The sequence below is a fragment of the Myotis myotis genome, unplaced genomic scaffold (genome assembly GCF_014108235.1).
Source record: "Myotis myotis isolate mMyoMyo1 unplaced genomic scaffold, mMyoMyo1.p scaffold_m19_p_35, whole genome shotgun sequence".
Lineage (NCBI taxonomy): Eukaryota > Metazoa > Chordata > Mammalia > Chiroptera > Vespertilionidae > Myotis > Myotis myotis.
In genome coordinates, this window is record NW_023416341.1 from 2200505 (window position 1) to 2223351 (window position 22847).

Below are 22847 nucleotides of genomic sequence, written 5' to 3' on the forward strand. Positions count from 1 at the left end.
GTGTTACCTTATTTGGAAAAAGAGTCCCTATTGACGAGATTAGCAAACGGGGCGAGAGACCGCCGTACCTTCTGGGATCGCAGCCACGGCCAGGGCCACAGCGATCTTAAAGTAGTAGATGGCGCCACGGAACCAGGAGCCCCCGTGGACGGGGTCGTTGAAGTGGCCGATGTTGATGAGCCACACGGCCACGCAGATGAGAGAGATGACCTTGGAGAGCTGCTCCCCAAACTCGTCCAGCTTCTGCTGCAGAGGGGTCTTGTCCTGCTCTGTGGCGGCCATTTGGTCTCGGATCTTCCCAATCTCGGTACTCACACCAGTCGTGGCCACGATGCCGATGGCCTTGCCGGCTGCAATGTTGGTGCCCTGGGGAGGTACAGGCGAGGCAAGGGATCAGGCGAAGGACTCCAACTGTGGGACGCATTTCCTTTCTTTCTTGTTTTTCTTAAGGATAAAGAGAACCTTTATATTTAAGGATGGAAGTGATTATTTGGAAATTTAAACAGCTAGATTATAGAAGATCTTTTTTTTTTTAAAGAAACAGTATATATATATATATATATATATATATATATATATACACACACACACGTACCAAATATATATATATGTATATATATATGTGTGTGTGTATATATATATATGTGTGTGTGTGTGTGTGTGTATATATGTGTGTGTGTGTATATATATATATATATGTGTGTGTGTATATATATATATATATGTGTGTGTGTGTGTGTGTGTGTATATATATATGTGTGTGTGTGTATATATATATATATATATATGTGTGTGTGTGTGTGTGTGTGTGTGTGTGTATATATATATATACACACATATATATATTAAATCGATGTCAGAGAGGAAGGGAGAGGGGAGAGAGAGAAACATCAATGATGAAAGAGAATCATTGACTGGCTGCCTCCTGTACGCCCCCTATTGGGGATCAAGCCCACAACCCGGGCATGTGCCCTTGACCACAATCGAACCCGGGACCCTTCAGTCCGCAGGCTGATGAGTCAAACCAGCGAGGGCGGGACTCATTTCTTCCCCCACGGCCACAGCTCACCCAGACCAGCTGGCCCCGCATGGCTCACCGAGAAGAGCATGTTCTTCTTATCCTGGTTGACAGCTCGGGGGTCAGGAACAGGCTCTGTGTGCTTGATGACAGAAACGGACTCGCCTGTGGAGAAGGGGGTTTTCAGAGGACACCCCACTCCCAGCCCTAATGCCCCCTGCGCGCAGTACAGGCCTGGTGAGGACCGAGCAGTGACCTGGAGGAAGTCTGGGCTCTGGGAGCAGCCACTGGCGGCAAACGGAGAGCTCACTGCCCTTAGAGTAAGAAGACCTGGACCCACATGCGGCTTCACCGCTTAAAGCTGCCTGTCTTGGGGTCACCCAACCTGTTCGCTCCTCTGTGAACAGGGAGGGTAACAGGTCCACTCAGAAAAGGCCCTGGTGAAGTCAGTCAGCTGATTCGGTGGCTGTGCACTGCCTGGGGGGGGGGGGGTGCGCAGTGTCCTGGGAGGGAGCCCCCCACCACCCCCCTCCCCCCGCAGTGGCAGGGCTCAGACAAGCCTTGCCTCCTGGCCCGTGGGAACCCTCCCTGGCTCTTCACCACCTTCTGTCCCAGTGGAGACCCAGAAGCAGTGGGGCTTTAAGTGCATCTGAACCTTGTCTTGTCCTAGAACCTATGGTTCCTGACTCGCAGGCTTTTGCGGAGGCAGGATAGTTCCCTGGGAGAGTGTGTCCGTCTGTCTGTGTGGAAGGGACGGATCAGCGGCCGCCTGGAGAATGGGCACAAACGTCGCCCTCTCCCACACCCTGTGTCTGAGTTTTGCAACCGTGAACACAGCTGAGCAGTGCTGAGCGGCGGCCACTGCGCAGCCAGGACGGGCCCTGTGCTGGGTGTTCTCTTCTCACCTGGAACCGCATCCCTGTCTGCCCCCCCCCCCCCCCCGGCTCCTACTCCCCCCTCCCCCCCCTCCCCCGAGGCAGCCGCCGCCAGCCACCACACCTGTCAGGATGGACTGGTCAACCCGGAGGGTGGTGGATTTGATGGAGAGGATGCGGATGTCTGCAGGGACTTTGTCCCCCACTGTGGAGAGTAGAGAAGAGTGAAGTTAGTTGAGAGTGTTTTTCTTCCTTCCTAAAAAAGCGCAATTTTTGTCCAACTACCTCACCTCATCCGTCAGGTCTTGGCGAGGTCACCCCGGCTGGGTGCCCACCCTGGGCTTGAGTCAGGCCCTCAGCATGTGCTCCTGCAGCCCCAGCATCTCCCTCTTAACACTCATGCCACTGTCCCCCTCGTTGAAAGCTTTTCTCCCCACCGGGCTGTGAGCCCTGTGAAGGGAGGCCTGGCAGCTGAATACATTTATGTCGAATGACTGAAGGGAAAATGAACGGAGACAGCACAACGGAGAGGAGGCAAGTGGGAAAGGCGAGGAGGGAAAGGCAAGCAAAGAACTAAAGGCAACGGGGCGAGCTGGAGAGACGTGTGTCGGGGAGGAGGACGGAGTGGAACAGCCAGGGCGGGTAGGAAGAGACAGGAGAAAACATGGGAACTGAGAAAAATCAGTGTCAACCAAGACTGAGGGCGGAGCAAGAAGCAGGGGAGAGTGAGTGAGAGGGACGTGTGAGGAGGGAAGGCACAGGGGGAGAGGAGCGGTGAGGCAGAGGGCACAGTCCATTGCAGCAGACGCACATCCACAACGTGCTGTCCAGTCTGAGCATGTGAGCGAGGGCGGAACGGGTGAGTGCGCTGGGAGATGGTGGAAGAGAAGGGGAGGTCTGGAGGGAGCGAGGAAAGGGGGGCTGAGAAGTTGTGGGGGAGGCCAGAGGAACGAGTCAGTCCAGGAAGCCCACTGGGGGAGGCTGTAAGCGGATGTCCCACCAGACTCGAGACCTTTGAGGAGGCTAAGTGCCTCCCAGGCCCTCTGCCTGATCCTGCCTGGTCCTAAGGATGGTTCTGGGGATGGGGTTCGACTGCGTTCCTTCCCTTGTTTCTGAGGTCCCTCCTCCCGTGCCAGAGGAAGCTGATGGAGGAGGGACGGGGTTGGCCATGGAGTTGGGCGGGACACACTGTCACCCAAGTCGAAGCGATATTTATAGACATTCATGGCACAGACTCCAAACTGTCACCATAGCAGGACAGCGATGGGGCACCAGGGTCTTCAGCCTGCCCTCCCTCCCTCTCTCCAAGTTTCCCATGGTGGCAACGTGGGTGTCTGGGAGGGAAGCCCACTGAGAAAGATACGTTCCCCTCTGCCAGGGGCCTGGAGATGTGGGGAGGCCTGTGCAGGGCAAATATAAAAACCGCTGAAGGGGGCAGAATCCCAGTAATCTTAGCCACCCGGCCCCCACCTCTCCCTGTCGGGCATTAAGTGTCCCTCCGCACAGAGGCGGGGCCCTCCTTGAGCTCTCCTCCCAGGTCCCGTGTTCTCTGCTGGGGCTGAGTTTCCCTTACATGGCCGGGGGCTTGAGCCTTTGGCCCCGCTTCCTCCCTTCAACCCTCGCTCCTTCCCCTTTGAGAGGCCTCAAGGGCACAGAGAGGTCAAGATTTAAGGCTGACCAAGCTTGGGGGTGGTGGAAGGAGGGGGAAGCCAGGCCTCGGGAGGGGGTGGAGATGGGACCATTGGCAGGGACTGGGCTCCACCTGTTGCTTGCAAGTACTGGGTGAGAGGCGGGGGGAAGGGGGTCTGCCTGCAGCTTCAGGGACAGGACTGGCTGTTCCTGTGAGGCTCTGACAGGAGGGGGGTGCTGCGGCCACAGTGCCCTGGGGTGACCTCCTGAGGAGTCTGGAGGAGAAGCAAAGACTCCACCACCCTGGCTACCTCCTGGACCCAGAGTCAGGGAGTGACCAGTCCTTGCCCCCAACATATACATCTTCTTGGCCTCGAACCCAAGGCCTCCTATTCTGGACCACTCAATCCCATCACTCACCAGCCACCTCCACAATGTCCCCGGGGACAATGTCCCGAGCCTTGATCCTCTGCACTGACTTCCGGTCAGCCCGGTAGACTTTCCCCATCTCGGGCTCATATTCCTTCAGGGCCTCAATGGCGTTCTCTGCATTACGTTCCTGGGGTGCAGGGCGGAGGACAGGAGGAGCATCAGAGGGAGAAAGGTGGTGGGAGGGGAAGGGACTGCCTGGGGAGGGCTGCGGGGCGGAGTGTAGAGATGGCGGAGCAGGGGCCAGAGTCCCGGGGGCAGTGGGATCCACAGAGGAAGAGGAGGTTCTGCAGCCCCGGCTCCTGGCACAGGGAAGCAGATAAACCCCAGTGTGTGTGAGGAAACTGTCGCTTAGAGCTGAACACAGTTAAGGGGCTTTTGGGGAGAAAAGAGAATCAAAGAAAATCCGAAAGCAGGGGATAGGAAAAGTAGAGGGTAGTAAGGTCAGAGAAAGAAGAAACTCAATACTATTATTTACTGAACTCCCTCTACATGCCAGGCACAGGGCTAGGCACTTCTGCACTCATCACCTGGTGACGTGTCTCCACTCTGGGGGCAGGACTACTAGCCCCGTTTTATGGATGAGGAAACTGAGGTTCAGGGAGATGAAGGCACTTGCCCAGGGCTACACAGCCAGCAAGTGACAGTAGGAGCAAGTCTCCCCCACTTTCCAACACCCCGTCCCATGTGCAAAGGCAGCGATAGGGCCAGAGAACAAGGCCAGCCCAGGGGAGGCGACGGGGGGAGGTGGGGGAGGTTGGCCTCCTGCTCAGTGTCAGGAGGGGACGGAGTGGGGTGGGGTCAAGGCTAACCTGCCAAACCCCCACGATGGCGTTGGCAATGAGGATCAGGAGGATGACAAAGGGCTCCACAAAGGCAGTGACGGTCTCCTCACCTTCCTCAAACCAGGCCAGCACCTGGGGAGCAGGGAGAGGGAGGATGACAGGAGCTGGAGCCCCTCCGACAGGCAAAGAAAGCCCAGGAGGTGAGGACACGGGCAGGAGCGAGCGCGGGACCACAGGGCACTGCACGCCCACTGCGAGGGCTCCACGCTCCGAGGGGTCACACAGCGCTGCCTGCTGATGCTCGCGGGCACAGGGGGCACCGGCGGGCACAGGGGGCAGACACCACCACCCAGGGCCTGACAAGGACGCTTTCAGCTTTCCCTGGCTGGGTTGTTGGCTTGTAAGCGAAGCTCAGGGGACACCCAGGCCAACGACCCCCACGGCCACATCCGTCTCCTGGGAGCCAAACCCCGAGGAAAAACCCCCGGTCCTCACGGCGCCCGGCCCACCCACACCCCTCCCCCAGCCGGGCTGGGAGCTCCGGTTTCAGGAGGGCGCAGGAGGGGGGATAGAGTTACCCGCCTCCTGTACACACCCCACCCCAGCTGTTGCCTCTGCCAGGCAAAGGCGACAGCCACAGGCAAATGTCAAGGAGCAAATCTGAGAAGGGAGAGGGCGGCCCTGCCAGCTAGTGCTCAGTGGCCCGGAGGCCTCCATCGAGGAGCCGGGGACCGGGAGGCCTGTGGCCGCAGTCCTCCTCCCATGGGGACTGAGTCCACCCCTCACATGCAGGGTGGACTGCTGGGAAGGTGGGTGCCGGGGCCTTGGGGAGGGGTCTCAGGAGCCCCAGCCCTGATGGGGCGGGGAGGCCAGAGGCAGGTGAGGGGTCACCCTCGCACCAGCAGCTCTTTCCCGCCTCTCGGAGGGAATCTGCCTCAACCAATCAGCGCCAGGGGGCGGGCCAGGGGCGCGAGGCTGCTCAGGGATTGGTGGAGTGGCGCGTGGGCCCAGGGCCGCAGGGAGCAGTGGTGCTGGGGGTGGCAGCAGTCTCTAAGCTGGGGAGCCCTGCGCTCAGGGGGTAACCCGAGCCTCCAGAGCCCTTGAAGCTTCGGGGATGGCTTAGCTTCAGTGTTTTGGCTGAGAACACCCTTAAAGCTTAAAATAAAACCTGCCTGCGGGGTGTGGGAAGGACAGAGGAGGACGCACACCAGTCCCACCCCACCCCCTCAGTTCTGGTCTGCAGAATAGGATGCTGAGGGCTTGGACTAGAGCAGCCTCTGATTCAAGCCAACACCCAGCACGCTCCCCAGGTCTCCCCCCCCCCCCCCCGCCCCCATCCCCCATGCCCTCCCACACTTACAAAGGAAATGCAGGCGGCCAGGAGGAGGATCCGCACAAGAAGGTCTTCAAACTGCTCTACTACCAGCTCCCACAGGGACTTCCCTGGGGGGAGGCAAGGCGAGGCCCCGGGTTAAGGTCTAGCGGATGAACTACCGCTGGGACTCTGGGTGCAAGCAGGGGTCCAGGGACTGGGAGCGCCCTGACTTCCAGCCTGGAGCTGTGAGGTTCCGGGGTGATGGGCAGGCCACTTGGCTCTTAGAGAAGGGCGGAGGGAGCTTGCCAGGGCTCCAAAAGCAGGCTCCTTCCTCCAAGCAGTGGGCAGCTGTTCAAGGACTGGATGCCTCAAGGAGAAAGTGCCTGGAAACTTCTGCCCCCAGCCAAGCTCCCACCCTTGGGGAGGGGTATTTGCCCAGGAGTGAGTAGGGAGCGGGCAGGGAGAAGGGAGTGGGACCCAGAGGGGAGAGGGAGTCCAGTAACTTACCTTCCTCGGCAGGGAGCTCTACCCAGGGAAAAGAAAAAAAGGACATATTCATTTGGGGTTCAGTCTAATGCCCCCACACCCTGGGATCTGTGACTAAGGTAGGAGAATCAGGCCATCAACAGGGCATCTGAGGTTCCCCAAGGTCACCCATAAAACCTCCCAAACTCCGGGTCTCAGGGCCCCTGTCTGCCAGTGTCCTCTCCCCGCCTGTAGTCATTGGACTAGGGCCCAGCTCTTCCCTAAGTCCCCTGGAGGAAGAGGCTCCCACGCGAGTGTGAGTGTGTGTGCGCGTGCGTGTGCGTGTGTGAGTGGGTGCTGCAGGGCTGCGAGTGGCCATTGCCAGCCTTTCCAAAGGACACTTACCATTGGGGCCGTATTTCTCTATGTGCCGCTTAACTTGGTCCGGGGTGAGGCCTGTGGTCTCGCTCACCCCAAAATAGGCCAGACATTCTTCTGTGCTCTTGGAGTGTGCAGCCTCCATGGTGCTCCCTTCCTGGGGGCCAGGGGGCGGTGTTCCTTCTGGGGGCGTTCCACGTGTGGGGGGCCTTCCTCAGTGTGTTCACCTGCCTGTTTGTCTGGGTTTCTTCCTTTTTGTCTCCTGCCCCCCCCCAGATTTTTCTTCTCTCCAGGAAGCTCTGACCCCCGTCCCACTTGCAGCAGCTGGCCACCCCCCCAGCCCCCAGCTGGTCCTTATGAGGGAGTAGGGGGGGCAGGCTCCCCCCTCCCCCAGATCAGGGATTGGCTGGCAGAGGCTCCGGCAGGAGGGGTCAGAAGAGAGATATTTCTGCTGACAGAGGGGGAACAGTGGGGCTGCAGCCCGAGGTGTCACTCAGAGGGAAGCTGGGGTGGCCCAGCCACAGGAGAGGGGGTAGGGAGGGACTTCACTTCTGTCTCCTGCTGCTGACCCTCCCCCAGTTGCCTCAGCTTCCTCAGTGGCACTGAATCTCCTATTCCGAACTCACCCCTCCAGGTCTTCCCTGAGGCCCACTCCTCCTCTGTCCTTCACCTTTCCCTTCCCTCACCCGCTTCCGTCTCATCCACCCTGACCCTGTGTCTCCTTCCTCACCTCGTTTGCTTAAAGGCCAGCAGAGACACTCCGACCTTAGGGGGACCGAAGAGGGGAAACATCCTTTGGGGGCTAGAGGAAGTGGCTCTGGGGGAACAAGGGAAGCAGGGAGGGGAGAGGGTCAAGGGGACAGAGCAGAAGATGGTAACCCTACCCCAGGGAGGGGTTGCTGCAGCCATCAACAAGGGATTTAGTGTCCAGGGCCTGGTGAGCAAAGCCAGGACTGCCTGTCTCTCCCCTAAACTCCCTCCCACCCCCATCGCCCTAACCAAGCCTCTGGGAACATTGCCTCCAGGCCCCTCCCCATCCCTAATAGTGAATCCCCTCCCAAGAAAATGGGATACCCAGGCAGCAAGGTAACCCAAGAGGCTGCAGAATGTGCTGATGGCAGAGGGGGATAAGTGTTTCGGGATGGGGGTCACCCCAAGTCATGGAATAAGGGTTACCTTATCCCACACTGCTCTCTTTAACCCGAGGGGTTTACCTGGCAGACCCCAGAGAGCTGTGGTCTGCACTCCACCCGGCCCTGAAGTGTCTGTCCTCACAGGGAGGGAGGGCAGCTCTGTGCTCAGGCTTGGGGCTACCCCATTGGAAGAGGCCTGAGAGAAGTGCATCAAGGCAGCAGGACAGGGGCCTGGGGAAGCTGGATAAATAAAGCAGAGGCTCCAGACCAGAGGCGTGGGGAGGGCAGATGGATGGGGACAGGTCTAGGGGAAATAAGGACAGAACAGAGCTGCGGTGGCAGAGACAGAGCTGCCAGGGTCAGAGGGAAGTCTGAGGAGCAGGGGAAAAGGGACAGCAGGGGGCTGGCATGTGGCAGCCAGGTGGGGGGGGGGGGGACAGGGCGGGGTGCAAAGCCACAAGTAGTTGCTGAGCGGCTGGCCTTGGCGTCAGCTTCCTCAGAAGCAGCTGCTCTGAGCCCCCGACCCCCACCCCGCTCGGGAGGAGCCGGAGGGCAGCATGGGTGTGAGTGGGGAAAGGGTGGAGAGAGGCTGAACGGTGCAAGGTCAGGGAGGGAAGCAGCCTCACAACCCTGACCTCCAGTCCTTCCTTGCTTTAGGCCTCACTTTCCTGCAACTGTGAGGACTACAGACTACTGCTGGGTTCTGGCTGCTTCCCTGTCTGGTACTCCGTCCCTGACAATGGGGTGGGGGTCACAATGACATAGGAGGCAGCGAGGCATAGGAAAGGGAAGCCCCACTTTCGGGGAGTGGGTAGGCCAGCAGGAGTGCGTTAGGTCCCCCACACTCATCCCTTCCTCCCCCGCTCCAAGGTGAGTTAAGGACATGGTGCCCTCTCCCCCTGCCCCCCTTTCATGGTCCCAACAAACTCCCTCAAGGCAGAACCCTGCTGTGACCAGGGGACCAGGGCTCAAACAATGGGCTGTGAGTGCTCACCAACAGGCACCTCCACCTGGCCCACCACCACCCACCTTCTTAGGCCAGCCAGGCCCAGCATCTGCCAAGCCTTTGGCACTGGCGGCCTTCTCCCCACCACTACCTGGAGGAGTGACAGGAGCACTGTCTTAAAGGAGCAGGAATGCCCAAACATGGAGAAGGGGGAGAAGACTGGACCGATCACAGCTTCAAGGGAGTTGAGAGCTGAGGAAAGGAGGCAGGCTTTACAGGATGCTGCTGCCAACAGGGCTCTTTAAGGTTAGTCATTTCTAGCTCCCTCCACTTCCCAGAGGGGGGGACTGAAGCCAGAGAGGGCAAGCCACCAGCCAAGAGCCGCAAAGGATCATCATCAGGGTGTGAACAGGGATGGAGGAAGGCTGAGCAATGAGGCGCTGGCTCTCTTGGAGTCCTCCCACTGGGGGTCTCCAAGCCGAGCTGGTTCTCCCTTCCTATGTCGGATGCTTAGAATGGGAGAGGTCCAATTCTGAAGGATGTGGAGATAGAGCCTGGCCACTCCCTGACCAGTTCTGAACTCGAGTGGAACCATCCAGAAAGGCTTACAGGGAAATCGTCTCTTAGGTTCCTCCAGTCAAGACATGCAAATCTTGGAGTATAGGAGGGGTCCATGTACCCCTCCTCACCCATCTTCAGAAGACAAGTCCCAGAGGGCTGCCAGAGTTTAGAGGGAGGGGGAGCCTCGCAGCACCAGTTGCTGCTAGATTAGGAGGGGATCAGGCCCTACACTGCCTACACTGGGGTGCCACAGTCTTTCCTCACCATCTCACTTTTAGAATACATAGCACCTAGATCCCCAAACCATCCTCACCTTTACAAGGCCAAGTTTATCCCCAGTCTCCTAAGGCCAAGGTTTGGGGGAGTCCCAGGGATTAGATAGAACGGGGAGAGCCAGTAGGCTTCCCCCGGCTAGCCCAAAGCTGGGTGGCCTGTGAGCCCAGCTGTCCCCTGTCCATCTCCCGACAGGACACAGGCCCAGAATAGCAAGGTCATAAGCATGGAAAGGGCCAGGAGGTGGGGGCAGAGGCTGAGGGGCGTGAAAGGAAAAGGGAGAGGCAGAATGATAAGAGGCAGTGCTGGATGGAGGCGGGGAGGGGAGAGGGCCAAGCAAAATAGGTGAGAGTCTGCCATGGCTGGTGAGCTAAGTGGTTAGAGTGTTGGCCCTCTCACTGAAAGGTCTCGGGTTCGATTCCCCATCAAGGGCATGTACTTGGGATGCAGGTTCAATTCCCAGCCCCAGCTGGGTCATGTGGGAGAAGCAACCAGTCAATGTCTCTCTCACATCAATGTTTCTCTCTCCCCCTCCCTTCCACTGTCTAAAAATCAATGTGGGATGAGGATTAACAACAAATAGGTGAGTCTTCAGAATCTGGCCCTTCCTTGTTGGCACCCACCACCCGCAGAGCTGGGAAGCCCAGGGGTGCCTTCCACTGGAGGGCACAGCGCAGCCCAGAGAGCAGAGCCTGGGCTAGAGAAGGACTTGGCTGGGAGTGGAGGGACGCAAGGAGGGCGGGAGCTGTTGCAGACTCAATATCCACAGGGCAGGCACATCATGTGAGTGGTCTGCGGGGATGAGATGCGGAAGGTGGACCAACTGCATGGGGCTGGATCACCTGATTTTCAAGAAGAGCCAATCATCTGAACTTTTGTGTGAAATTTCAATGGAAACATTATCCAGGTCAAGCAAGCCATGCCAGTAGCCCCCGCCTGGACGCAACCTCCTGTTTTAGATGAAGACACCGAGGCCTGGAGGGCTACACACTGCCAAGGCCACACAGCAAGCGGCAGGCATCTTCCTCCGCCTCCCAGCGCGGCTCTGAGAGGGGAGCGTCAGCCTGGCCTTGGGCCCCTCTGCAGCCAGACTGTGTGAAGTCTCTCCCAACACAGCCCCACGCCCAGCCCCAGCCCCACGGCCTCTCTGCCAGCTTTCTCCCTGAGGAGGGAGCCGTACTGAAGAATTCAGAGCAGGAAGGGTCCTTGGAGATCGTTGGTCCTGCTGCTCACTGTCCTGTCTCGTTAGGAGAACGTGCCTGGAGACCCCGAGAAGCACTGTTTGGCTCTGCACTTACCGCTCAACACACAGGGCAGTCCCAAGAAACAAAGGACAGAAAGTGCAGGACTAGGGAGCAAAGGGACTTCATCGGACCAGCCCTCTGGCCGCTCAGCTCTGGGGCTCACCACTCAAGTGGGCTGGCTACCTTCCTGACCCCGTCCCAGCCCTCATGGCAAACACTGGCCACAATCACCACGATGAACTGAGATAAACCCTTTTATTTATTTATGCTTCTCCATTTTGTTTAAAACAACAACAACAACCACCTTAATATTAACTGACAGCCCTTCCCCCTCACCCCTCCTTGGGCTGGGGGTAGATAATGGGGAAATGGCGCCCAGGGGCGGGGCTGACCGTAGAGCCCCTTGGAGAGGTAATGGAGCCCAAGTCCCCTCCCCAGGGGACGGGGCACCTGTAGTGTATGAACTGGGGAGTTAACGGGACTCTTGAACCTCTTCTTGTACCAACATACATCCCTTGGCCATCAAGGGTAAGGAAGCATATGGGGAGGGGATTCCTACCGCTCCTCTATGTCCCCGCTCAGCCCCCGTCTCAGGAACTGAGGGCTGAGGAGCAAGAAAGTGGAGAAAGGGTGGGGGTAGGGTGTCACACAAAGGAGTACTGGTTATTAATGGCTCTGGGGTGGCCCCCTTCTTCTCCATCGCCCCCTAGTGGTAACTGCTGGAGCTGCACCATCGGTGTTGCTTCAGGGACCCCACCAGATCCAGGGCCTCCCTGGACCTCCATGCCTGGTGTCATGGCCTCTTCCAATTCAACCATGGGGACCAGCTCAACCACGGGGACCAGCTCTTCCTGGATCCCTCCACTGCCCACTTTCTCTTTCTCTTGCCTCTCTTTGGCTGCTGTGGCTGTTGCTGCTGCCACTTCTGACATCCCCGACGCCTCTTCTGCCCCAGGATGTGGGGGATCTGTCCATGAAGGGGGTTCAGGGGGTGGGGGTGGGTCGTGGGAGGTGTTCGGTTCTGGATAGGAATGGTAAGAAGACAGACTAATTGTGGAGGGTGGCAAGCTCTTGCAGCAGCCTCCCCTTCACTATCCCCCCCAGGAGCCATGTGCTATCTCCCCACATCCCATCTTCTGAGCAACCCCCCCCATCCATGGAAGATGGATCATGGGCGGAGGTGAGAGGAGGACCACACTTACACACAGTCACTCGCTCCGAAGGGCATGAGGGTGGAGGAGGCATCGGGGTAGCATCGATCTCCCTCGCACACCCCTGCATGGCTCCCGGCCTGCTCTCGGCCTGGGGGGGAGGGGCAACGTGGGGACAGATGGGACGTGGGGGTGGGGAAAAGGGAGAGATCAGACAGGGACATCAAACATTAAGGGAAGAGGGAGGGGGATCAAACAGAGCATTCCCCAAAAGGGCAGGCCCAAGGCAAGGTGATGAGGAAGGGCAAAGACAAGGGGCGGTGTATCTAGGAGACAGACAAATGATGGAACAGCGGAGTCTGATGGAATGGGAATGCACCAACCCACTCTCAACTTCCTCCCGGCTCCAGCAGGAGCCCTCTGCCTTCCTACCTCCTCGGCATACATTTTTCCCCTTTGAAACCCCAACACACAGGCCCCTGCTCTCCCTGTTCTCCCCATCAAAGCCTCTCCTCTTCACAGGCCCCCACCCCACCTTTCTGGCGCACACACCTCCTCACTTCTTGGGTGCACGGGCACCTCCTCCCCTGCAGACCTGCTCTGCTCACCCTGCTGCCGCTGGGAGGACACAACATAGCTGCCAAGGACAACATCACTGGGGCCTCCAGACTCCAGAGGGATGGGGTGCACCCGGAAATGCTTGAGCATATCAAAAATGGACTGGAACCACAGGTGCTGGACCCGGCACTGGCCCTCCTCATTCAGCGACAGACGCAGGTGCTGAGGGCGGGATGAGCGAGGTGAAGCAGGAGCCCAAGCCCCTGCCAATTACGGAACACTTCTCCCTGATGGCAACGTCCCCACTCCGCCCGCCAGCTCCCTGCGGAGAACAGGCCTTTTCCTCAGTCACTCACCTTGGCCTTGCCCTGGAAGTTGAAAGTGAGGACATATTCGCCCCGCCTCGTCTCACTCTGACGTACCAGGAAAACACCATGGGAGTCGGTGCCTCCGGCCAGTACTAACTGGGCAGCCTTGAGTCGAGAGAGCATCCCGTGGAACCAAGGATACCCTGAGAGGGGCTGCTCCCCCTCACCTCCCTCTGATTCCCCCTGGAACAGGAATGACCCTTCAGGAAGGAGAGAGGGAGGGAAACCTGGGTGTCAAGGAAGCCTCCCCCATCCTGGGAGAAGAGCCTGGCTTCCCCTTCCTGTGTCACTTCCCTCCCCCTGGGTCAGCTCCCTCAGGATCCCAGGACAAGTTTCAGGTAGGTGGGCAACCATGCCTGCACACAGACACACCTCACACCTCTGGTACCTGTGGCTGTTTCTGGAGTGTCCAGGGATGGGTAGGGGGTTGAGAGGGGATGAACTGTCCCAGCTAGGGGTTCCTCTTCAATGGGGATGCGGGGTGGCAACTCTGGGGGAAGCAGTTCCATTGAGTCAAAATGGGAGGCAGCAATGGAGGCGGAACTAGGAGAGATGGATGCTGAAGGGCGGTCTGAGAGGCCCCCATATGCCCCTGGAAAAAAATAGGAGGGCAAAGTTGAGAACTGGAGAAGCTACTTTTAAAATTATATATATATATAATATATATATATACATATATATATATATATATATATATATATATATATTATTGATTTCTGAGAGGAAGGGAGAGGGAGAGACAGATAGAAACCTCCTATATAAAAGGCTAATTGTAAACTGTCCCTTCAACCCGGAGTTTGACCAGTGGGCGGGGCTGGCTGCCCGGCCCCTCCCCCCCACCAGGCCAATAGGGGCAGCTGGCCAGACCCCACCTGTGCACGAATTCATGCACAGGGTCTCTAGTCAGTGATGAGAATCATTGATTTGCTGCCTCCTGCACACCCCCTACTGGGGATCGAGCCAGCAACCCGGGCATGTGCCCTTGACCGGAATCAAACTTGGGACCCTTCAGCACACAGGCCAACACTCTATCCACTGAGCCACACCAGCTAGCGCTAGAGAAGCTACTCTTTGACAGGAGTGGTCTGCCTGGGCCACCTCCCACTAGTCCGCCCTGTGTGGACTGGCAGGGTCAGGTGGCTGAAATGTTGGATCCTTCTCCAGGCAGGGACCCTGATATTCTTCCACCAATAGCTAACTTAGATTTCATGCACTGCTCAGGGGTTACAGTTACTGAAAGGAGGTCCTAGAATCCAAAAGTGCCTCTGCCTTTTTTGTTGTTGCTGTTAATCCTCACCCGAGGATATCTTTCCATTTATTTTTATTGTTTTTTTTTAATCCTCACCCTAGGATATTTTTTCCATTAATTTCTAGAGTGGAAAGGAGGGAGGGAGATGAGAAGGAAGGAGGAGGGGTGAGGGGGAGAAAAAGAGAAAGAGAGCCAAAACCGGTTTGGCTCAGTGGATGGAGCGTCGGTCTGCGGACTGAAAGGTCCCAGGTTCGATTCCGGTCAAGGGCATGTACCTTGGTTGTGGGCACATCCCCAGCGGGAGTGTGTAGGAGGTAGCTGATCGATATTTCTCTCTCATCGATGTTTCTGGCTCTCTCTCTCTCCTCTCCTCTCTGTAAAAAATCAATAAAATGTATTTTTAAAAAAAGAGAAAGAGAAAGAGAGAGAGAGAGAGAGAGAGAGAGAGAGAGGGAGAGAAACATCGACATGAGACATTGATTGGTTGCCTCCAGCATGTGTCCCCACCGGGGCTGGGGAATCTGCAACCAAGGTACATGCCCTGGACCAGGAATCGAACCCGAGACCCTTCGGTCCCCAGGCCAACCCTCTAACCACTGAGCCAAACAGGCCAGGGCTCCACTGATTTTTAGAAAGTGGAAGGGAAGGAAGGAAAGAGAGAAAGAAACATCGATGTGAGAGACACATCAATTGGCTGCCTCCTGCATGTGTCCTGACCAGGACAGGGGACCAAACCTGCAATTCAGGTATGTGTCCTTAACTGGAAATCAAAACCCTAACCCTCTGGTGTGAGGTCTGATGCTCTGACCACTAAGACACACTAGCCATGGAGCCACTATCTTTTGAACTGACAGCAGAAATGGAGACAAATATGTTTGCATTAAAAAGGGGTCCCTCGCCCCAGCTGGTTTGGCTCAGTAGACAGAGTGTCAGCTTGCAGACTGAAGGGCCTTGGTTCAATTCCAGTCAAGGGCATGTACCTAGATTGCAGGCTGAATCCCTGGCCTTGGTCAGGGCGTGTGTGGGAGGCTACCAATTGATGTATATCTCTCACATCGATGTTTCTCTCTCTCTCTTCTCCTCCCTTCCACTCTCTCTAAAATCAATGGAAAAATAGCCTCAGGTGAGGATTAACAAAACAAAAAAACAAAAATTTTTTAAAAAGGGGGTCTCAACTTGACTGGCCCTTGTGGCTCAGTGGTTGAGCATCAACCCATGAACCAGGAGGTCATGGATAGATTCCCATCAGGGCACATGTCCAGTTGCAGGCTCCAGCCCTGGTAGGGGGCATGCAGGAGGCAGCCAATCAATGAGTCTCTCTCATCATTAATGTTTCTATCTGTTTCTCCTTCTCCCTTCCTCTCTGAAATCAATAAAAACATTTTTCTTTAAATGGGGGTCCTGCCCAGGCCCTGGCAAAATAAAAAAAGGGGGGCGTCCTTTTTTTGGTCAATAGGACAAAGCCAACTCTCAGAGGCATCAAAGATCCTCCTTCTATGCCCTGGCCGGTTTGGCTTAGTGGATAGAGCATCGGCCTGTGGACCAAAGGGTCCCAGGTTCAATTCCAGTCAGGGCGCATGCCTGGGTTGCGGGCTCGGTCCAACGTGCAGGAGGCAGCCAATCAATGATTCCCTCTCACTTTGATGTTTCTGTCTCTCTTCCTCTCTCAAATCAATGAAAATATATATATATTTTTAAATCCTCCTTCTAGCCCTGATTCTCTTCCTCCTCTGGGCTCCCAAGGCACTTTCTTCTTGCTTGTGCTGCTCAGAGAACACTAAGCACAAACTCTCCATTTTAAAGCCCTGCTTTTTAGATGTCTTGTCTGCTCAGCTAGACTGTGAGCCCATGGAGGGCAAGGAGCTAATTTCAGGCATGCCTGCACCCCCACCTTGCCCGAGCCTAGCAAAGAGCCAGGCAGGTACCAGGGCATTCCCGAGTATCTGCCGAGTGGCAGGCGGGAATGTTGCACACGGTCACCGCTCAGATGAGTCCGTGTGCAGGGTGGAGCGCAGGGGCTCAGGCATCACGCTGGCATAGCCCATCTTTGTTAGTGACGCTCAGGTGACACTGGGAAAGCCATTTCTCTTCCCCGGTGTTAGCTGCCTAAGAACAGAGGGGATTAGAACTGACGGCTTATAGGGTCTGTTCTAGCTTTAAGATTCTATCATTCGTTTTACTCATCGAACACAGCCTATAGTTATATGCTAGGCACCGTGACCCTGAAACTCAGAATGGAGGGTCATGAGGAAAGGGTGTAGTGGAGTCTGGAAAGGGAGCTGGGTCAGGCAGATTTACAAGTCTCTGTGTTTATGTGTGTGGGTAAGGGTATGCACGTGCTTAGTCAGGCTAAGAAGTACAATTAAAGAAAATTGGTATCGTTGACACATGCACAAAGACACAGAGTCAGAGCAAAACAAAGATGTGTACAAAGTGTTCTGGAAGCTTGGAGACGAGAACCGTATCTGCAGCCAGAGTGGTGGTCTGCACAGGCTTACGGGAAAGGTGACAAGGCTGGGCAGAGAAGGCAGGCTAGGAGTTTCCTCGGAGCTTGTGTGGGGTGGTGATGCTGATGGTCCTACATGGCAAACTGTGGCTTAGCATGTTCTGGGACTAAAGACAAACATTTGGTGGGTGGGGGTGGGTGGCTGAGAGGCAGGAAAGGGTTTACGCTGGAGAGAGGGCCTGGAGCCCCAAAGCAGGGGGTCTTACATGGCAGGTCTGAGGTTCACAGCTCTCTAAGGCTCTACCTTACCCTGTGACAGGCGGTCGTTGCTCTCGCTGGGTCCCAGCAGTAGATCCTGGCTGGGAAGACTCTCTGAGTGATTCAGGCAGGGCAGTTCCAGGCTGTCTGTGTTCTCTCTTGTAAGAAATGAGGCCCCAGGGGCCAGTGGGAGGGTCATGGGGTGGGGACTGGTAGCAGGGCAGGGCCTGCAGAGACAGGGAAAATGGTGCTGGTAGGAATGTCACCAGGTGAGAGGACAGGCTGCTCCCACCCCAGCCCCTGGTTTCCTCACCCCGGGCTCAGGCATTCTTGGATGTCAGACACCCAGGCCTTCACATGTAGAGCATCAGCTGTCTCCAGGATATACTCTGAGGAGCCTTCCACCTATGGGACAAGAGGAGGTCCATCGGCATTGCCAGTTCCTAGGGCCTAAGGCACCCCTAATGAGAACAAAAACATCCTGCCTCTCCCCCCTGCTCCCAGAAGAGCTGTAGCTTCAGGGACCTACGCTCAAGGAACCCGTCGTGCATGCATCTCCTTCCACCAATGCCCCTTGCTGTTATGTACTGAATGCTTTCTCCCCAACAGGAGTGCTCCACGGGGGCAGGGGAGCTCACGGCTCCCACCTTAACCACAAATGTGTTCTCCCGATCAGGCATCTCCAGCGCTGTGGTCGCCCGCACATCCGTGATGGCAGAGCAGGGAATGCTGAGCCGAGGCCGAGATGCCTAGGTTGGAAGAGAACAAGATCCAGGCCTTTGGTGGGTAAAGACCATCTTTCCCTTCCCTCCAGAGATCCACCTTTCCTTCTACATCCTAAGGGAATTAGGCAAAAAGGAGTAACACTACTCCTTCAGGCCTGCCACAGCTCCTAGCTCAGAGTCAGGAGCTAGCTTTAAAAACCAAAGCCTGGCCAGTCTGGCTCAGTGGCTGAGCATCAACCTGTGAACCAGGAGGTCACGGTTGGATCCGGGTCAGGGCACATGCCTCGTTCGTGGGCTCCATCCCCTGTAGGGGGCATGCAGGAGGCAGCTGATCAATGATTCTCATCATTGATGCTTCTACCTCTCTCTCTCTCTCTCTGAAATCAATAAAAATATAAAAGACAAACAAAAAAACAAAGTAAGCCAAGCTATGCATGTGGGCGATGACCACTTTGGCAGTTCAACCATTCACTCCCAGTCACCCCCTCCTCTGGGTCTCACCTTGGGTGGTACAAAGAACTCCAGGCGACTTCCTCCTCCTCCTTCTCCTTCACTTCGAAGCAGTAAGCGACACTTCTGCCACTGAGGCTGCCCTCCTCCCCCTGAGGTAGGCCCGGCTGCCCCCCCTCCCCGGCCCACTCCAGCTGGGTCAGGGGCTGCCTCTTCCGCCCCCATGAAGCTCAGCAGCTCTTCCCTCTGCACCGCCCCTGCCCCATCCTTCAAGGTCCCTCCTCCCCGGCTGAGTCTCAGCCTCTCAAAACGGTGAGTCCATCTGTCCCCCGGGGATGGTCCGTCACTAACCAGCCCCCTGCCAACGGTCCCAGCCCCACCAGAGGAGTTGGAGTTGCTGTTTCCGCCTAACACTGGGGGGCCTGATGAGGTCTCCAGGGGCCCGGCCGGGGAGGGGGGGTCCACGGTCCCCCGCCACTGCAGGATGCCGCGGACCGAACCTCGGACGGAGCGGCCCACTGAACGGAGGGAGAAGCGTTTCTTTAGCTTCGGCTTCGAGGAGGAGGTTGTAGAAGAGGAAGAGACCGAGGAAGGGAGGGGGCCGGCCAGGTCCTCAGATGATCGAGAAGGGCCCAGCACAGCCAGAGGCCCGCCCGCCCTGCAGCTCTCAAGGGACAGGTCATGTGGCGGGATCTCCACACCGGGACTCAGAGGGGCCGGGACGGGTGGTGAGAGGGAGCCAGAGGCCCGGGCCACTTCAGCTTCAAAATGCTGCAGGAAGAGCTCAGCGAAACGGCGGGAGAAGGCAGCCTCGGCCCCGGGCCCTGCATACTGGGGGTGGGAGGCCAGGTACAGGCGGAAACGGCGGGCAAAATCCAGGGCAGCGGCCCGGGCATGGGACTCACAGAACTCCCGCCAACTGGGGGGAGGGGGTGGTGGCAAGGGAGGAGGAGAGGGGAAGGCCCCGTCCTCCAGGGAAGGGGCACCATTCATGACGGTCCCCAGGAGGTGCAGAGGGGGAGCCTGTGGGGAGGGGCAGCAAAGAGGGAAGCGGCCAGAAGACACGGGGTGAGCGGCAGCAGCTGCAGGAGAAAGAGAGGCACATACACCGAGTCACCGCTGAGGTGGGACTGGGGGCAGAGCCCCACCCGAGCCAGACTCCCTCCTCTGGCCTAGACTCACCAGAGAGCAATGGGGAAGAGCAGCAACTGCTTCCCTACCCTTTCCAAGACCCTCGCACCCCACAAGCCCAGTCAGCCAGCCCCCCACCCCGATGTCTAGCTGCACCCACCCTGCTGCCTTCCAGCCCACTTTCCCAGGCGTTGGTTCCAGGAGCGATAAAGGGCCGTCTAAAAAGTCATCTCCCTTCTCTGCAACAGACCCTCCGATGTGCACCATATGCTTCGCAAGTGCCGTTCTTACCTTTCCCCGTGGGAGCCTTAATAACCTCTATAACAGATGCGGACACGGAAGCTCAGAAAGGTTTCAGGGACTCGCTGGACCAACCTCAGCCACAGCCTCTCACTGCCCCAGCTCTAGGAGGAGCTAGGCCTACAGAGCTCAGAGACCCTGCCTCACGTGTCCCCAAGTCCAGCTCTCAGGGAGGGTGCTCACTGAGGAGGGTGGACGGATGATGGATTGAAACAGCAACTGTCTTGGAAGCTGACCCCAGGGCCCAGCACCCAAGCCCTGTGCGAAGAAGGCCTGCAATGGTCACAGCCCACTTCTTTGCTGCCCCTTCAGTCTGGAGCTCAGAGGCAGCAGCACCAGGTGAGGAAAGGCTAGGAGGTCGGGTCAGGGCGAGTTTTTGCTGGTCACAAACTAAATAAAACATAACAGGGAGCGGGGATCCTCGGCCTTTTCACCTCCCTCTTCTCTCACTGGGGAGTGCGCCCTAAAGGCTGGCTAGCCTGCTGGTTAAGGCCATGGCTTAAGGAGTCAGACTTGGGATGAAATCCAACCTCTGACACCTATTAACTGTGTAATCTTGAACAAATTATATGTCCTCTCTGAGCTTCAGTTTTTGTATCTATCGGGAGAATTAAGTGGAACACAAAGTAAGCACAAAATAAAGGACCACCATTATTGCTATCTTTGCGGGTTCCAATCTTCTAAAAGAGAAATTAGAGAAGGAAGAGATTTCCCGAGGCCTTACAACTGGCAAACGGCAGAGCTGGGCATGGAATTTAGCGCTCCTCCCCGCTATTACACTGGAAAAATGACCGGCACCAGGACTGGGGTGAAGGTAGCTCGAGAAGGTCTCCCCCAAACCCCAGACTCCTATTGAGCCCCACAGGCAGCACCCCCGCCCCTTCCTCGCCGGCCTAGGCCCTGCACACTCAGGTGCTCCAAGCACAGGGACCATCCCCAACCAACGCGAAGCCAGGAGATGCCGGAGTCATGGAGCACAGGGGCCCGAGCCAAGAGGTGCGGACACAGAAGAGAAACCGATCTCCAGGCAGAGGCCACCTCCGCGCACAGGCCCACCCCACCCTCCGCGCCGCGGGCGGACCCAGCGCCCTCGGGCCCGCTGACCCTGCGGCTCCTGGGCCGGGGACTCAGTTTCTCTTCTGTCCAACAGGACTCAGACCCATCTGCCCGGTGCACCTGCCTCTTGGCTCAGGTCTGATAGTCCCCGAAGGGCGGGCGGCGGATGCAGGCTCCGCTCCTGGCTCGGACCTCCGGGCCCGCCGCAGCCCGCCGCCCCGACCCTACTCCCCGGACACCCTCTACCCACCCATTCCCCGGGGCCGCCGTCTCCGGGGGGCCACCCCGCCTCCTGCGCTCTCCGCGCCGAGCGCCCCCCTGCCTCGGGGGCCCCCACGCCCGCTCCCACCCGGGGCTTCTCGGAGGCGCCAGCCGGGTCGCGGAGAGGAAAGGAGGACTGGGAGAGGGGGGTTCCGGTTCCGGTCCCACCTGCATCTCGGTCCCCGCGGTTAGCTCCGGCGGCGGCGGCAGCTCCCGCTCCCTGCCCCTCCCCCCACCCCGCGGCGGCCTCCCAGCCGGCTCTGCGCAGGCTCCGGGACCCCTCTCCCGTCACCGGAGGCAGCGACCATAGAGAGGAGCGGGCGGGAAGGGCACCTTCACGCTCACTTCCGCCGTCCTCCCGCCCCGCGCTCCCGGCGGCCTCGGGGACGGAGCGGCCGAAGGGGGGCTGCGTCCCCAGCGGGAGTCCGGGGCCGGGGAGGGGAGTCGGCCTCAGAGAAGCCACTGGAGAGGGTGGCGTCGCGAGGCCGCCGACGGCCAGAGTGGTCGCCGGGCCCGGCAGCAGCGAGCTGGGAAGGCGTTTTGACGGGCGCGGCAGCCTAGAGCGCCCGGCCCGGCGGCGGCGACGGCGGGGATGCCGCCCCGAGGAGCTGGTCCCGGGAAGACCCCGCGAGGAGGCGGAGCCTGGACCGGCGGCCTTGGCTCCTCGAGGAAACGGCGAGAGGTTGGACGAGGCTCCCTCTCCGACCTGGGGATAAAGGCAGGGGCGGGGAGAGAGCCAGGAATAACGCCCGTTTGGGCCGTGTCGGTGGACTTGGGAGGCGGCGGACGTTCAGTCCGGGGCTCAGGCGAGCCATCGAGGCCGGAGACAGAACCTGAGGAGCGTGAGGGTGCAGAGGATGCTCACACCGAGCGCAGAGACCTGTCAGTCCGGTTCCTCTGACCGCCCGACTCCCCGCGCAGTAAGGGAACTGCTTGCTGGAGCGGCTGAAAACCCCGGAGTGGGCTCCGCTTCCTCAGGACGACCCACCGGAGTCAGAGGCCGAGAGGTGCCGGGAGCCCGTGCCCACCTCCTCCCGGCTCCCGGCTCTCCCCGGCCCCAAACGCTGCGTCCTCGCAGCTCAGCGCCTCCAGCAGGAGCATGCCTCTCCCCTGAGGTGCGCCGTTTCCAGAACTGACGTTAGCTTTTCGGTCTGGGTTCAGTGCTCATCCTGGAACACGGAGGCAAGGACCCAGGAGCGTGGCGATGGGGAAAAGCCTGATCTCACACACGCACGTTGGTGCAAGGCCGAGGCTGCCTGGCGCCGTTGGGAACATCCACTGTGGCCTGGCCAGCCTTGGTGCCCCCGGCCTGCGCTCTCACCGGACATCAGCGCACACATAGCCTTTGTTAATGCCTCCGTCCATCTTCGTCCACCCATCTTCCCGGTTCAGAGAAAGATATCGATGGAAAAGAGTTTAGTTCTGTGGTCGCCTTCTTCCTCCCTGGTACTGGACACTCACCTTCTCTGTAGTTGGCCCGTCACTGTCTAGGACAGGGATCGTGGGGGAATGTAAGGAAAGCAAGGGGCTGGTGATGAGGTTAAGTTTGGAAATGTGTCCACGCTGTCCAGTAAAACGTTCTGCAATGAGAGAAATGTCCTATGTTGGCACTGTCCAATGTGGTAACCACCAGCTGCATGTGGCTAGTGTGACTAAGTGTTGTAGGCCCTGGGAATGGCACCAGGTGTCAGACCAGTGGGGTTAGAGTTAGACCAAACCTGGGTTCAGCAACCTTGGTCCTTGGGTTCTGGCTAGGTAAGAATTCAGAGCCAAGATAACATTTATTTGGCAAATCAAGTACGTGTGAAAGAAGTAATTACTAGAAATGGGCTTAGGAAACAAG

General features: G+C 57.9%; 2 protein-coding genes across 15 annotated transcripts in view; both read right to left on the minus strand.

The window, feature by feature from the left end:
- The window catches only part of ATP2A1 (ATPase sarcoplasmic/endoplasmic reticulum Ca2+ transporting 1), a 16713-nt gene extending 9482 nt beyond the window's left edge, over positions 1-7231 (minus strand). For both annotated transcript variants that reach the window (XM_036303061.1, XM_036303062.1), the window contains exons 1-8: positions 6922-7231; positions 6559-6576; positions 6097-6179; positions 4764-4868; positions 3943-4081; positions 2018-2098; positions 1098-1183; positions 69-366 (exon numbers count right to left, since the gene is read on the minus strand). In XM_036303061.1, coding sequence (XP_036158954.1) covers positions 69-366; positions 1098-1183; positions 2018-2098; positions 3943-4081; positions 4764-4868; positions 6097-6179; positions 6559-6576; positions 6922-7039 — 928 coding nt within the window. In that variant the 5' untranslated portion in view covers positions 7040-7231. The remainder of the gene's footprint in view (positions 1-68; positions 367-1097; positions 1184-2017; positions 2099-3942; positions 4082-4763; positions 4869-6096; positions 6180-6558; positions 6577-6921) is intronic.
- A 4058-nt stretch (positions 7232-11289) lies between these two features.
- On the minus strand, positions 11290-21324 carry SH2B1 (SH2B adaptor protein 1). 13 transcript variants are annotated; one of them, XR_004966717.1, is made up of 11 exons: positions 19871-20985; positions 18308-19338; positions 17729-17830; positions 17395-17486; positions 17133-17308; positions 13517-13720; positions 13117-13328; positions 12811-12982; positions 12254-12353; positions 11940-12072; positions 11290-11655 (listed from the first exon to the last, which is right to left on the minus strand). XR_004966717.1 is itself a non-coding variant. In XM_036303047.1 (10 exons), the coding sequence occupies exons 1-10, from the start codon at positions 20088-20090 to the stop codon at positions 11607-11609; spliced, it is 2391 nt and encodes a 796-aa protein (XP_036158940.1). In that variant the 5' UTR covers positions 20091-20985; the 3' UTR covers positions 11290-11606. The 13 variants fall into 13 exon arrangements, 12 of the variants coding, with proteins under 12 accessions (XP_036158940.1, XP_036158941.1, XP_036158942.1 ...); XM_036303047.1 differs by lacking the exon at positions 12254-12353; XM_036303051.1 differs by lacking the exon at positions 11290-11655 and having other exon boundaries at positions 11896-12072.
- Positions 21325-22847: the final 1523 nt, after the last annotated feature.

What these genes read in the sequence shown, in the direction of transcription:
- SH2B1 (XM_036303043.1), bottom strand. Translation starts at nt 20,090, where the DNA reads ATGTTTTATTTAGTTTGTGACCAGCAAAAACTCGCCCTGACCCGACCT. An exon ending in CACTCCAGAAACAGCCACAG is followed by an intron (nt 13,329 to 13,516) that starts GTACCAGAGGTG and finishes TCCTTCCTGAAG; the next exon opens with GGTCATTCCTGTTCCAGGGG. An exon ending in ACTTCCAGGGCAAGGCCAAG is followed by an intron (nt 12,983 to 13,116) that starts GTGAGTGACTGA and finishes TCCCGCCCTCAG; the next exon opens with CACCTGCGTCTGTCGCTGAA.